Here is a 16,527-nt window from a genome sequence, read left to right on the forward strand (position 1 = left end):
AAACCTCATTAAAAACGCGTTAGAATGACATATGTCTGTATTTTTCAAATATTTCTGCTAATATACTCTAGAATAAGTGGTAAAATTGAAGGTAAATTCCATTTAAGCAGCTATTTTGTGATAGCATATTAGATTCATATAAAAATACTTCAAGAATTCCATATTCATAGACTAATGGTAGGAAATGTAAACAGATGGAACCGGTGGCCATTGTTGCCGTCGCCATTCAGTAAGTTCATAGAAAACGCTGGAGTGCTGATCATTAACAGGCATCCTTGCGAGGAGAAGTAGTATTTTTTACTAGTCTCACCACTTCATTGTCAGCTTTAATAGCAAGTTGAGATGATCCCATAAATGAAATCCTAACAGATTCATATCATGAACCTTGTATGTCACATGACTGATACGTTATGGTCCAACAATTTGTCTGGAGTAGCCTACTACTGTCTAAGAAACGTTGAACTGCTTTGCCAAAAGTGGGGATAGATCTCCTCATAAATGAGTCCCGCTTTAATGTGTTTAGATAACAGCATTTTCTGTCTCAGAAGTTACAATCAACAGAGATTACAAGGAGCAGTTAGCAGTGCATAAGCTGATTCAGAGTGTCAGCCACTACAGATGCTACCATATGTAAGAGACGTTTCATCTATTACTGGGACATCGCGTAAGAAATCGGAGTTACTTGTGCGTTGTTGCAAACTTCAAGTAGAGAATCTAACTATTAGCTCATAATCGGTTTTTTGTAAATAATGGGCCTTTTAATGGTCATAAGTGCCCAATATTTCTTGACGCAATGTACAGCGAACACACCAGACAGATCTACCACGATTACATACGGACACTCATCCATCACTCGTAAAAATCACTGACTTTCTTTTCATTATTCGTCGTAGTTAGTGTGTTGCATCAAGTTAAGTAATTGCACGAAGTTTTAAAGAGTTTGTAGAGATAAAAACGCACTGCGCAGGCTTCTGGGCGGTTTATCTTAGCTCATATATTGCTGCATATGAAATGAAGATAAAATACATACTTGAAACTTTTTAATTCACCGAGATACGGAAGTAGCTCTTCCGCAGCAGTCTGAACGTTGGCAGAACTCGATGTGTCAGCGCTTCAATAGATCTTAAGGAAAACCACAAGGGCGTGATTAAATACGTCCTCAGCATCTGGGGAGCGCCGTAGCACCACGAATTAACTCGTCCACAGCAGTGAAAGGGCTACTCACACTACCCCCGCTGCTGTAAGCGTTTGATAGCTGAACACCTGGTCTGTGTGACTTCACTTTGTTTGTCCAATCTCTTGAACGCTAATCATTGACTCAGCCTTTGGTGGACTAAAGATTCTTACTAGCGAAATGTATTCTTAGGTTCCAGAATGAAACATTATGAAACATGCTGAAAACATCCTCCAGGTTTTGGCAAAGCCATATCTCCGCAGTATCCTTCTTCCAGGATTGCTAGTCCCGTAAGTTTCGCAGGAGAATTTATGTAGAGTTAGGAAGGGGGAGATGAGGTACTGGAGGGAGTATTCATTGATCCGAGTTGTTGGGACTCACCTGTGTAGAGTCCAAATGGCAACAATCAACGACCATCGGAACGTAATGAAGCTCGTCGAGAAGGGTAGGCTGCATTGCTACACACAAATTGCCAATCCTCTCAAGCAGCTAAAGGAGGTTTTCCGCCACCTGCCACTGAATATGAATCCGCAGCACCAACAGGAGGAGCTGGGAGTCACTGACTGCTCAGTGAGCGTCATGAAGTCACCCAGAACAGGCAGGCAGGCAGATGCCCTTGTTCCTCGTCGTCCTGGTTGACAGTGTCTGAAACCGATACATATTTCAGCTACCAGATGATATGTGACATCAGGGTGACGGGGGAACTCACCATGCAAGGGGCAGGAGGCCACAGTGCTATTCTTGGCAAGGTATGGATCACAGATCACGCCACTGCTCCGTGCAGATGCAGAGGGTGAAATGCACTGGTCGGCATCAGAGAAAGGAGTGCAACAAGACGAAGGAGTACTCCCCACACTGCTGTCACTGCAACGAGCCACATTTGGCTAGTTACAGAAGCTGCAACGCGTTCAGGAAACGCAAGGCACCAAGAAGAGCTCAGCCAGGCACTAGCTAGGTTGACTTCGCCATGGATAAGGCACCAACTCGTTCCTAATAACAGAAGGATTCAGAAGAGCAGCATAAATCGCCAGCAAACGACTGAACCCCAGTCTGCATCTCAGGTCTCAGCACGTGGGTGCAGACGTCTCTCTGAACGTCCTAATACTGCATGCCGCCACAGCACACGCAGCGTATTTCTCCGCAGCCAGCAAACAGGTGCCCGGTCGTAGCCCTCTGCTCCAGGACAGGAAGTAGTCACCATGGCAGCCGCGACCCCGAGGGAAAACGCAAATGAGTTCAGCTAGCTCTTGCGATCACTGAACCAACTGATGCGTCTACTTCCAGTCGTCGTCGACGCAGTCACGGCGGCCCCAAAGGCCCACGCCGCAAACAACTACACAGACATGGATAGCGGCCACATACATGGTCTAACCGTCTGCATATTTACTGCAAGGAGTATCTGACTGCAGCAATGCGAATTTCATCAATTTTTACAGGACGAGGTGGTACACGTCTTTCTTGCGCAGGAAATCTTCCTCAAACCCAGGATCAACATGTGGGTAGCCAACTATAGTTGCTAACACACCGACAGGTAGACGACTGAAGGCGACACGGCAATCTACGTCAAAACGTCGCTGTGGCACTATCAAGTCATACTGCCGGTGCTTCCCACGTTGGAAGCCACATGGGTAGCTGTCAACATCATTGCCAGGAACACTGTCTTCGTCCTGTCCTATCGGCAGCCAAAGGGGCTGCTCAAGGAAAGAGACTTTCACTCCCTTCTCTCTATGAGGGGGGGGGGGGTGACTTTTCATTGACGGTGATTTCAACGTTAAGAACTCGTAATGGTATTATTGCCTCACCCATGCCAGTGTGCGTCGCTTGGACAGCACTGCACATAACGGCGCCGGCACTCCGGGTGCTTTTGACGACACCCTGACAACAGAGATCTGCAGGACGTGTTCGACATCGCCCTTCTTAAGGCGTTGGTAAATTCACGACCGCCACGACAAGAAATGCCCTGTCATCCGAAAGCGTCGGAGTGATCTTTGAAATGGACGTGATCGATATGACACGACGATGCCAACGTCGTCCAAGTTATCGACGCAAGGACTGCAAGCGCTACCTAATAGAGGTGATAGACCTACTGGTACCTGAACCCGAGGAAGTGGTGGCTGACGTAGTACTGAACTTCTTCAGTAGCAGAATATTTCAATCTGCAGACGCAGTTACTCCCATACGACCGCAACGCCTCACGCCAATGGTCGTCGCACATTATGGCGGCAATCATGGAGGAGAACCAGCTGTTCCGTGAAAGGCAGCTCACTCGCCAACCAGACAAGAAACACCACGTCATCTGCATACGTCGGGAGATTAAGGCAGTTAAAGAGGGGCACAGGAACTGTGACTGGGCGGACCTAGTGTCCACGCTAAGCCCTGACGTTGGCAGCCCCTCGAGAGCCGTCAAAAGCATCTTGCGCCGCCATCAGCGTATTCCACCGTTGCATGTCGGCGACGACATTGTGTGCGAACCTTATGACAAGGGCGGCGTGCAGGCCTATCCATTTGCGGACAACTTCACGGTGGTGGCCCACATCGTCGACAAGAATCACATCCTTCAGGTCGAAGTGCAACTGCCCACCTTCCTGGTTGCCAGGGAAGAAGACGACGTCGCACAGACAATCGCGGAGGAAGAAGTCGCATCGCAGCACTACTCTGAGCTGTAAAAACCAGGATGACTGCAGGCAGCGATGGAATCAACAACTATCTGCTGAAGAACCTTCCACCGTGAGTCCATCGGCCACTAGGTGACATCTTCAATCAGATACTTCGGTCGGGCGTCTACTCCTCCGTATGGGAACATGCGGAAATCGTGGCTATCTCGAAAACAGATAAGGATCCACTCCAGACAGCCAGCTACGGGCCCTTCAGCCTACTCCCGTCTGAAATTTTTGGGAGGCTGTACGCCAGGACGCTCATGCTATACGTCACGCAAGAGAGTAGCATGCCAGACGAACAGTTTGGGTTTCGGAGCGGCTGCTCCACTCAAACCAGCTGCTGAGACTGGTGGAACCTGCAATGATGGCAATGGAAACGAGACAGTATCTTGGAGCAGTGTCTTCGACTCTTCAGGGCCTTCGACTACAAGTGGCACGACGGAAACATGTAAAAACTCTTTGTACACGGGATACCGACATCACACGTGATACTTATTCTGTCTTACTTGACTGAGACGAACTTCCATGTGAGGGCAGACGACGAGTCATCTCCTGACCGTAAGATACGTGTAGTGGTGGCGCAGGCGTCGGTACATGTTCCCTTGCTGTACTCACTGTACACTACCGAAATACCTAAGTTGGCGCCCTTAGAACTGGTTCTTTACGCCGATGACACATCGCTGTTCAACCTGCAGCATGAAGCTCCAGACAATGAGACGCGGCCTGCACCTCGGGTGTGATGGGCCACAAATTGGCGGCTTAGATTCAATCACGCCAAGAGCCAGACACTACTCGTCACCCCGTCTTCCAGATATGCCACCTATGAACATCGTGGGAAGCCCAAACCCCTGGAATAAGACGGCGAAGTACCTCGGGGTGATACTCGACCAAATGCTCACCTTGGCCCCACATATTCGTGACGTCAGAAGAGAGCAGTGGGGCGCCTCCGCTCCCTATATGCGCTGCTTAATCAACTGACGTCGCCGCCGTTTCACCACGGCGTTACGCTCTACCTAACACTGGTCAGGCAAATATTGGAGTACGTGGCGGCGGTGAGGGAGAACGTCGCTGACAAACACTTCGCGGTTCTGCAGAGAGTGCAGAACTGACCTCTGAAACCACTTCTGCACCTCCCGAGGCTGCTGTATTCAACTCGTTTGTTGCACAAAGACGCTAGACATCCGCTTTTGCAGGGCAGCCTCCGGCAGTCTGCACGTGTCTTCTATTGAACGTCAGGTCAATCTAGCAATCGGCTCATCACGGAAATGGGCCACCACAGGCTGACAACACGTGGGCCCCTCTGTGCGAGAATAATTTTCTCTGCAACAGCCTGACGACAATCATCTCCATATTACCTGAGGCCAATCCAGAAAGTCAGGTAAAATATAGCACCACAGCGAGAGGTTCAGCAGGAAGAACATATTAATTTTTAACCTGCACAAAAACCGAGCAAGGGATGCTCGACCATTATTCAGACTGCGATTGCGGCAGAAGTAAAGATGTGAGGATGTGGTCGTGTTTGGGTAGCATAGTTTGTAAGCAAGCGAAAGGCTAAGGTCCTGAGTTCGAGTCTCGGTCAGACACATAGTTCTGATCTGACAGGGAATTCCTTATCCTAAAGTATTCACTTCTCCTTTAGCCATTCCTGCTTTCTGTCACTCTCAGTTTTTAAACACCAACATTCTCTTTATCTGCCACAACTGCTGCATATATATACACTCCTGGAAATGGAAAAAAGAACACATTGACACCGGTGTGTCAGACCCACCATACTTGCTCCGGACACTGCGAGAGGGCTGTACAAGCAATGATCACACGCACGGCACAGCGGACACACCAGGAACCGCGGTGTTGGCCGTCGAATGGCGCTAGCTGCGCAGCATTTGTGCACCGCCGCCGTCAGTGTCAGCAAGTTTGCCGTGGAGTACGGAGCTCCATCGCAGTCTTTAACACTGGTAGCATGCCGCGACAGCGTGGACGTGAACCGTATGTGCAGTTGACGGACTTTGAGCGAGGGCGTATAGTGGGCATGCGGGAGGCCGGGTGGACGTACCGCAGAATTGCTCAACACGTGGGGCGTGAGGTCTCCACAGTACATCGATGTTGTCGCCAGTGGTCGGCGGAAGGTGCACGTGCCCGTCGACCTGGGACCGGACCGCAGCGACGCACGGATGCACGCCAAGACCGTAGGATCCTACGCAGTGCCGTAGGGGACCGCACCGCCACTTCCCAGCAAATTAGGGACACTGTTGCTCCTGGGGTATCGGCGAGGACCATTCGCAATCGTCTCCATGAAGCTTGGCTACGGTTCCGCACACCGTTAGGCCGTCTTCCGCTCACGCCCCAACATCGTGCAGCCCGCCTCCAGTGGTGTCGCGACAGGCGTGAATGGAGGGACGAATGGAGACGTGTCGTCTTCAGCGATGAGAGTCGCTTCTGCCTTGGTTCCATTGATGGTCGTATGCGTGTTTGGCGCCGTGCAGGTGAGCGCCACAATCAGGACTGCATACGACCGAGGCACACAGGGCCAACACCCGGCATCATGGTGTGGGGAGCGATCTCCTACACTGGCCGTACACCACTGGTGATCGTCGAGGGGACACTGAATAGTGCACGGTACATCCAAACCGTCATCGAACCCATCGTTCTACCATTCCTAGACTGGCAAGGGAACTTGCTGTTCCAACAGGACAATGCACGTCCGCATGTATCCCGTGCCACCCAACGTGCTCTAGAAGGTGTAAGTCAACTACCCTGGCCAGCAAGATCTCCAGATCTGTCCCCCATTGAGCATGTTTGGGACTGGATGAAGCGTCGTCTCACGCGGTCTGCACGTCCAGCACGAACGCTGGTCCAACTGAGGCGCCAGGTGGAAATGGCATGGCAAGCCGTTCCACAGGACTACATCCAGCATCTCTACGATCGTCTCCATGGGAGAATAGCAGCCTGCATTGCTGCGAAAGGTGGATATACACTGTACTAGTGCCGACATTGTGCATGCTCTGTTGCCTGTGTCTATGTGCCTGTGGTTCTGTCAGTGTGATCATGTGATGTATCTGACCCCAGGAATGTGTCAATAAAGTTTCCCCTTCCTGGGACAATGAATTCACGGTGTTCTTATTTCAATTTCCAGGAGTGTATATATAATCAGTTAAATTCAATATCTAGTTTTTCATCAAAGGATTTGGGGTCTTCTGCCAATTCGACCCTCTCCTGCTTTCAATATTTCATGTTCCTAATTTACCCATTCGTCTTCTGTTGTATTACTTTCTCATGTTTCGCTTAGTAGTTGCTTATTTCCTATTGGTAATTCGTAAATCATTTTATTCTAAAAGAGTCATCTCCATTACAACAATTTTGTTACCTCAATGTTTCTTTTAGACTAGAAACCAATAATTACTTAAATTCTCCAAATAAGACAGACTGGCTGTAATGCATTTTGGTGCATGTTTGTGAAATTATTGTGTGGATGCCAGTATTTTTAGAGTGAAGAAAAATTTAACGAGAGTCCCAAGACGGTCACAGAATCAAACAAAGAAGATAATAATGAACAAGGAGTACTGAGCCCGAAGAGGAAATTATATGGTGACCACAATTAAATTTCTACATCTACATCTTCATAGATCCTCCGCAAGCCACGATACGGTGCTTGACGGAGGGTAGCCTGTACCACTAATTGTCATTTCCCCTCCTGTTCCACTCGCAAATAGAGCGAGGGAAAAACGACTATCTGTAGGCCTCCGTATGAGCCCTAATTTCTGGGATCTTATCTTCGTGCTACTTACGGGAGAAGAACGTTGGCGGCCGTAGAATCGCTCTCCAGTTAGCATCAAATGCCGGTTCTCTTAATTCTGTCAATACCGTTTTTCAAAAAGGTCTTCGCTTTCCCCCAGGGATTCCCATTTGACGTTCCCGAAGCATCTTCCTAATACTTACGTGTTGGCTGAACATGCTGGTAGCAAATCTAACAGCCCGCCTCTGAATTCGTCAACGTCTTCCTTTAATCTGAACTGGTGTGGATCCAAAACATTGGAGCAGTACTCAATATAGGGTCGATATAAGGTTCTATTCTCTGTTTCCTTCACAGATGAACTATAAGTTCCTAAAATTGTTCGAATAAACCGATGTCGAATATTCGCCTTCCCTGCTACCATCCTTACGTGCTCAAATCATTTCATGTCGCTTTGCAACGTTACACAACTTGAAATTTGATCGGCGTTATTCTGTCAAAGCAGGCCACTACTAAAGCTGTTCGAACATTACTTAATCGTTTGCCTACTCGTCTGAATTAATTTACATATATCTACATACATCTACATTTAGAGCTAGCTGCCATTCATCACAGCAACCAGAACTTCTATCTAAATCATATTGCACCCTCAAAGACGACACATTCCCGTAAACCACAGCATCTTCAAGAAACATTCGCAGACTACTGGTTACCCTGTCCGCCAGATCATTTATGTATACAGAGAGTAAGAGTGGTCCTATCACACTTCCCTGTGACACTCCTGACGATATCCACGTCTCTGATGACCACTGGCCATTGAAATCAAAGTACTGGCTTCTATGCCGGCCGGAGTGGCCGTGCGGTTCTAGGCGCTACAGTCTGGAACCGGGCGACCGCTACGGTCGCAGGTTTGAATCCTGCCTCGAGCATGGATGTGTGAGATACCATTAGGTTAGTTAGGATTAATTAGTTCTAAGTTGTAGACGACTGATGACCTCAGACGTTAAGTCGCATAGTACTCAGAACCATTTGAACTGGCTTCTACTACTTACGAAGTCTTCGACCCACTCATCTACCCAATTCCGTATGCTCGTACGTTCGTTAAGTCTGCATTGGGGCACCGTGTCAAACGTTTTTCACTGCGGAATCTGTCCGTTGCCCTTCGTCCATGGTTCGCAGGATATCATGTGAGAAAAGTGGAAGCTGAGTTTCGCACAAGTGAAGCGTCCTAAAACCATCCAGATTTGTGGACGGTAGCATTTTTATATCAAGGATACTTAGTATATTCGTACTGAGAATATGTTCACGATTTATGCAACAAATCGATATTAAGGAAGTTGGTATGTAAATTTGAGGGTAATTACTTTTATCCTCCTCATATACAGAGGTCACCCTATAACCCCGCCACTTCCGTACTGCACTTTGTTTGTAATGGCACGTGTTCCTAAGGATTCCTAAACTATGGAAGAAGGCACCTGACCCAAAGTAAAATTATCCTGTAGTAACGTAGCGGGTGTTACAACACATTAGTCATTAACCCAGTATTCTAATAATGACGATAAACAAAGCGTCGGTTAACTGAAGTATTATTCAATGGTCGATCTGAAATTTCAGTAGTTAGGTGTTCTAATTTCCTGTCAACTAATATGCACAGTTAACTGAAACAAAATTACGGTCGTCAGCCAGTCAACATCTCACAATTCACTGACACAGATGTGAAATGGAAATGTTACAAAGAAAGGAAGGTTTATTTTCTGGCTGTTAAACAGAATAGCTGCTCAAAGCACTGGCACTGCCCACTATATTCTCATAAGCAAAAGTGTAGCGTCCAGCAGAATAATACGACGTTACTCACCTTAATGTTTATTGTTGGGTGCTTGTGGTATACGTGTATGGGAATATGTTTGCATTTGTTCGTGTATATTAGCTTCGAAAATGGAGAAATAATTGAATATATTTTCTAATTTAGTGGTTTTAGCAATAACTGTAGCGTAATGCTCACTGCAATGCTCAAGACGTTAATTTCGTTAAGCAGTAACAAATAATGTGAAATCGAAAATTGACATTCATGTATTGACAGTTGAAACGGAGTGCTCTTTCTATTTCAGAAGCAAAGTTTGATAAAAAAATCTGAAAACTATCACCGGAAACGTGATAGTACTCACGACTGTTAAAATCATTTAATCTGAGCGTGACCAGTTAGTTTTGTAAAATACTTTTTTAATTGTCTCTCCAAGAAAATAAGGTTATTACCTTTTGATTTCAGAAAACACATATCCCACTGTCATTATTGTTTAACTTTTGTTCAGTTGTCAACAGTTAACATAAGGCATTGACAAAGTTTCGACTGTTTCATAGTGATCACCAAAAACGTTATTATATTAGTGTTCACTCATTTAAATAAGTTTCTGTCTCTTAATACCACTCGGAATTTCACTGAAGAAAAGGAAGGAGCCTATCATGGAAAACGTCCAGGTTGAAACATAAAAAATTACTATCACACTGAAAAATTATAATTAGAACAAAATCAGTTCTGAAAGCTGAAATATCTGTACAAACTCGTACGATAAACGGGTTAGACTTTATTTTGTGCTGAATCTTCTTAGGTGTTTCGGTGGATAACATTTTGCAGGAATAAATGGCACACGTCCTTCATGGCGTCTACTTAGAATATAGAGCATTGGGCCACAGCACGTTTTGTTTCCATTTAAGCTCTTGATGTTTTGTGCTGTGCCCTCATAATTTCAAATACTTTCTGTCCATAGAAAATCTTCTCATTGTAGCATAACGATGAACATTACAGCACCATAATAAACACACACACACATCTCAGCGCACTTTGACTGTAATACATTTTTCGCCTCAGCCAGAAGCAGTCTAGTAACGCAATTGCACTGGCTGCCTCTACAACAACTGTTTTGCGCTTAGGCGCGTCCAAAGACACTAATGAAGCCTACCGATCAATACTCTTACAGATAATGTTACCCTAGACTATTCCAGCGTGTCTACATACAGTACTTTAAACATTTATCAGTCCGCAGCTCGTGGTCGTGCGGTAGCGTTCTCGCTTCCCGCGCCCGGGTTCCCGGGTTCGATTCCCGGCGGGGTCAGGGATTTTCTCTGCCTCGTGATGACTGGGTGTTGTGCGTTGTCCTTCGGTTAGTTAAGTTTAAGTAGTTCTAAGTTCTAGGGGACTGATGACCATAGATGTTGAGTCCCATAGTGCTCAGAGCCAAACATTTATCATTAACGTATTGACAATTAGCTCACTGAATTAAATAACGTTAATAAAAATATTCAGAGCATAACCATTATAGAAAAAATGTACACAAACCTAACCACATAACAAAGCGAAAAATCGATAATACACTGCGTTATGGTGTTATGACCTATGCTTTCTTCCAGTTGCTTGCGACTTTGCGCTGGCGAATGATTCGCGATATATGCCAGCTAAATAAGCAGTCAATGCCGTAGACTAATCTTCGTAAAAAGGAACTGGGATTGCATCCGGAATTGGCGACTTATTTGTTTTCAATTTCTTCAATTGGTTCTCTATGCCAGGGATGCCTTTTACTATTTCCTTCATACAGAAGTCCTTGACACCGTCAAACGACGGTATGTTTATACGATCGTCTGCGTGAACGATTTCTTACACGCAAACTTTAAAACTTCTGCTTATTTGTTAGATTCTGTTGCGACACCAGAGTGGTCAACTAGTGACTGGATAGAAGCTGTCGTCATCCTTAGTGGTTTCTCGGATTCTCGGCGAAATCATTTGCTAAGGTATGACGGTGATAGCTGTTGTATGCTACTTTCATTGATCTTTTTACAGACTCACGAATCTTAATTAAGTTTTTCCTGTCATCATTTGCGCGTTCTGTGCTGAAACGAGAGTGCAACAGTATTTGTCTCCTCGGCATTTTCCGAATTTTGTTATTAAATCAAGTTGTTCGTTTACCGCCCTTAATCTACTTACTCGGCGGATACGTCGCCAAAGCGCGATTTACTATCTGTTTTATTCGTCAAGTATGGAACAACGAATAGTTGAAGGCATGAGTAAAACAAGGTATATTCCCTTACTAATGAAGACAGAGGACAGAATAATACAATACTTCATTGACAAGGGTAGCACTGCCAATGGGATGGTGATCAACAAGATCCATGAATTAATACGGTATCTGGAGTGCAGACTTGTAGGAATCTCTGAATAGTCCAGTTCTAAGCGTAGTTGAGACCCAGATGAGGGCAAACCGAAAGGTGTAGCGGCGAGGTATCAGCAGTAGTGAAGCCCAAGACGAGACTGCCGGTGTGAAGTGCTGCGTGCGCTTATAATGCCCTGGCAGCGTAGGAATACGCCCGCCGTTGATGAACCTACGATGGCGTTGCCCCACTTGGTTGGTACGGTACCGTCGTACAGTTATTTGGCGTGGGTACACAAGCCTGGCGTTGCTACGTTACAGCGGAGGCAGTTATGTGCATTGGCCGCGCCTGCGCTGTCCAGATGGGTGGCGCTGCGCATGAGCCGGGTATCGCTGGCCGTGGGCTGTGAGACACGTGATCTGCGGTCGCATGGTGAAAGGATCCATGATGCAGGCATTGATGATAACAGTCAATTAGTTTAAACTTTGTCCATAAATCCTCTACGTCCATCATAGTGACTAAACGATGTCCATTCATTGTCTAAGTTGGATGCTAACAACTGCTTATCTGCTCTTTCTCTCAAACATACTCTCCTAGACTCCTTGGCTGATTTATTATCTCTAGTAACCATCGTCGCTAAATCATGATCACTTATATCTTTTTCTATACTAACATCATCGATAAGTTCAGCCCTGTTTGTAGATTTGTGCAGTGCGTCCCTGACCTATCAAGGGTAGTCCCACAAGTCTCCATCCCTCAATGCAGGTACAGAAATCTGCTGCCAAGTCCGTCACAGATTCAACGAAGCCTTTGGTTGAGATCCTTCACTAGGCTCCAGACCGAAGGACCCTGATCAACTCTGAGAACAATGCCGCAAATTGTGAGCTCCAATTGCACCCCACGTGCTAGGCCAGTAGTCTTCAGCACTTCCGCAAGATGCCCCTACTCAATCAGAATGGCTACAGAACGCTAAATACAGGCGTCGTTGATACTGATACGAGCCACAACTTGCAGATGACTACACCCCGTATGCTCATTAGCCATAAGAAATGAATCCTCCACATTTCGGATGAGGTCCCTGCGATGGAGGCATTGAATACACACTGGATTTCCTTCCAGGCCTGAACACAATATCCCTAAGCGGCTCCATAACATGCCTAATCTAGGAGCTCGCGACATCTGGCCTCAGAACTCCCCAACCACCATGTACCTGCTCGGACCCTGCTGAAGGAGCGGCCAAGTGTCCACTCACAGGGTGAATGGGTGACGCCAAACGACCACCCTCCACACTGACCCAAGGGCTCGAGTGACGCAAACGCGTTACCACCAGCTCCTCACGCTGTGAGGGCGGATTCACTGTGACGGGTACACTGGAATGTATGTTGGTAGCAAAGCCCAAGGGCGAAACAAGCAACGCCGGACGTTTCACATGCGACGTACCGGACACTGCACTGCCGCTATATCGTGAGGCACCAGCCTGAAGACAACTGACCGTAGCCAAAAGTGCCTTTAGCTGTTCAGAAAATGCGCCTAGCTGTTTCTGAGTCCGCCCACAATATGCACACGTCCTGTCTACCCCAACTCAACAAACAGAAGTAGTAATCTGTAAAAGCACATAGAGGAAACTAAATACGTAACTTGATATCGTCCTGACGTACCACCAATGGAGGCTGATGCTTTACGAAACTTTGTAGCTGGCTGCCAAAAACTAATGACACATACACTACAGAGAGCGTCAATCTACAAAAGTTACAAAAACTAGACTTTTCACCTCCTAAATAGATAAACACGAACAGAATTTAAGGATTAAACCATGAAGAAATCACATTGGAAGCTAAATGCGTAACTTGCTGCTCTCCTGATCTGTCACAAGCGACAGTTGGGACCTGACTCGCCGACTAGACTGAAACAAATGCTTGCTAGATCTTAAAAACAAATTAGTGATAATTGCGCTATGGACTGCCTGAATCTACACTACAGTTTCGAGAACGCGGGACTACACCTTGTTAATAGAAAAACCTGAAAGCAATTAAAAAAATTAATTATGATGACAACACAGAAATAGCTAAATTCGTAATTTTCGGCTCTCGTGGTCTCTCGTAGGCCTTCACGTAAATACGGGGAATACGCTGAAAAGGGTCAATAAGACCCACTGCCACAAAAGTTGAGAGTAGCTTGTGCCTTAACTTCTTATCAGCGATGAGTTCATGCCCATTTCTTTTTTCTTTTTCATTTAATTTCAGAATCACTCACATTCCCTCTCGTAAGCGAAAATGTGTTTGCATTTATAACTGGGAGGGTACAAGTGGTTTGAAATGCACCCCAGAGTATTCAGAGGGTTTAGTAGAGTAGGAGACTCATTTTGTAAACCTAACTTTTTGGCAAGTGAGAGACCCTGGTTAATCACTCTGGGCAGTTGCATCGCTTCCACTGAACACAAGTGTAGAATTTGGCAATGAGTCCTATTTCCCTTCCCCTTACGCGAGGTAGAGGCGTGCTACGGAGCAAATACTTATCACTGTGCATTTGGTGTTCCTAAGTGACAGATGCCCTCTTCTAGTTTCCTCTGACTGTATAGTTCCCTCTGTTTCTGTTTGAAATTCTCTTATACAGCGTCTCATTGTTATAATGCTTAGCCTTAACGACGTTCTGTTATTTTAAAATTTTTTAGGGCAAATTTCCACGTTACTTGAGTATGTCTATTTTATTGCTCTTTACCGATCCTCACTCAATTTTGGTTATTTTCATTGTGCGTTTTTGCGTAACTCATGTGTTTGTTTATATTGCTATCAACTCCCCCCCCCCCCCCTCCAGACATGGTCATCAACCATCTTACCATTAAGGAACATTATAATAGTTAGGGATTTCGCTGCACATTTGTGAACAACCAGTATCAATATTTTACTAACCTGAATGTAACTTGGCTAACATTACTTCGTCATGAAGTCATACTTAGAGTAAAAAATAAACCTTAATATCGAAAATCTAAGATTTTCATTTTTGATAACATATAGTTACTCCTGAACCCGTATATTAATTTCTGTTACCGATAACGTTCCCTTACGGGGAGTGTAGTGGAACCGACATTAAGATCATAGTCTGATTACATTAGTGTCTGTACTGCTGCACTCTTCTTAACTCTGCATGTGTGAGATGGTATCTCCCTACTTTGCAGGCCGTAGGTTCAACAACAAATTCTTAAGACACACATAGAGCGTACTTCTGCAACTGTGGTAGAAGATAGATCAGAAAAAGTCTCACACGTGTTAGACAGTGTAAGAAATAAGCCGTACCATATGTGTTTTTAATTCACTACTTTTCGGTTTCATGAAACAGATAAGGAATATGTAGATTTTTTCGCCGTTATTTAAATATTATTTGCTGTTCATCCTTTCAAAAACGGGAGTGCCTATTATTTTTTAATATAAATTAAAGTTATGGTCTGAACATTGTTGGGTTATAGGATGACAGTAGAGATAATGGTATCAGAAGGGTTGTGAACAATTGCCCCGTAGGAATCAAATGCAGAGTTTTGCTGTTAACACTTGATGTGAACATCTATACAACAGTGACATATTATTACGCCATAGTAGCTCATTGTGAAAAAATATTATCGACCATGGGGTGTAAGTGTGCACGAACAACACCTCTGACACGTGCCATATGTTGTTGTAACGTATTATGTGTTACCATTGGATGCTAATGATATTCTTCCAAGCACCAGGAATCGACGCTACCGAAGTGACCAGTTCAAAAATGGTTCAAATGGCTCTAAGCACTATGGGACTTAACATCTGAGGTCATCAGTCCCCTAGACTTAGAAATACTTAAACGTAACTAACCTAAGGACATAACACCCATCCATGCCCGAGGCAGGATTCAAACCTGCGAACGTAGCAGCCGTGTGGTTCCGGACTCAAGCGCCTAGAACCGGTAGACCACAGCGGCCGGCGAACTGACCAGTTAACAAGATGTTTTGGTCTCTACATAATCTACCAATTACCCTACTGGCTAATGTGCGAGAAGAATCATAGACGAAACGGGGGCGGAATTCTGATGGACATTTAACAGAGAGGCCAATTGCTCTTAGCGACTCCATAGGGAATCTACAACTACTGAGTCGTTTGTAAGCTCTTTAGACACTGGATTTAATTCCCGATACCAGTGCTTTTATGCAACGGTTGCTACTGGCGCAACTTCTACTACCTATGATAAAAATTGTCTGTCTTTTGGAACCGTCATACAAATCCTGAGTTACTATGACTACAACCTATGTCCGCTTTAGTGCGTCTTGCAAAAATATGTGCGTATTGAGAATAAGTGGAATTACATTTCAAAAATTACTATGGAACGATACCCTTCTCACAACGGAAGTTTTCCCTTGCAATAGAAACAGCTCAATTTCTGTTTATGGCAAAATCTTGACGGTAGTTTACGATGACTTATTCGTTTTCTTCTTTCAGATTCCTCTTTTCCCCGAACATAATTTAATTCTGGTCATTGCTGTATATAGGCTGGACTTCATTAGAATCCTTTCATTAAAATACAGCGCGACGTATCTATTCTCAATACAGCTTCCGTATCGTCGTTTCAGCTCACGTCGTTCAGTACGGTTCTTTAAGCATATTTTATTTTAGCGACGGCTCAAACTCGAGACTGCTTCTGTTGTACTCAGTGACATCAGGGTTATCTGTGTCCGGATATACGTTGTATCGCATTTGCTCTTCGTTCTAGCAACTGGGTTGTCACAATTCCTTTGCTGGAATAATTTAGTTAAATGTCGACTGCATTTTGAATGTAGAAGCAGCTTTTTATTCTGTATCCTG

General features: G+C 45.3%; 1 protein-coding gene across 1 annotated transcript in view; it reads left to right on the forward strand.

Moving 5' to 3' along the window:
• The first annotated feature begins 1,570 nt into the window (after positions 1-1,570).
• The window catches only part of LOC126249301 (Down syndrome cell adhesion molecule-like protein Dscam2), a 1,152,658-nt gene continuing 1,137,701 nt past the window's right edge, over positions 1,571-16,527 (forward strand). The window contains exon 1 of the mRNA XM_049950955.1: positions 1,571-1,744. Coding sequence (XP_049806912.1) covers positions 1,571-1,744 — 174 coding nt within the window. The remainder of the gene's footprint in view (positions 1,745-16,527) is intronic.

Source organism: Schistocerca nitens, chromosome 3, assembly GCF_023898315.1.
Source record: "Schistocerca nitens isolate TAMUIC-IGC-003100 chromosome 3, iqSchNite1.1, whole genome shotgun sequence".
NCBI classification, from domain to species: domain Eukaryota; kingdom Metazoa; phylum Arthropoda; class Insecta; order Orthoptera; family Acrididae; genus Schistocerca; species Schistocerca nitens.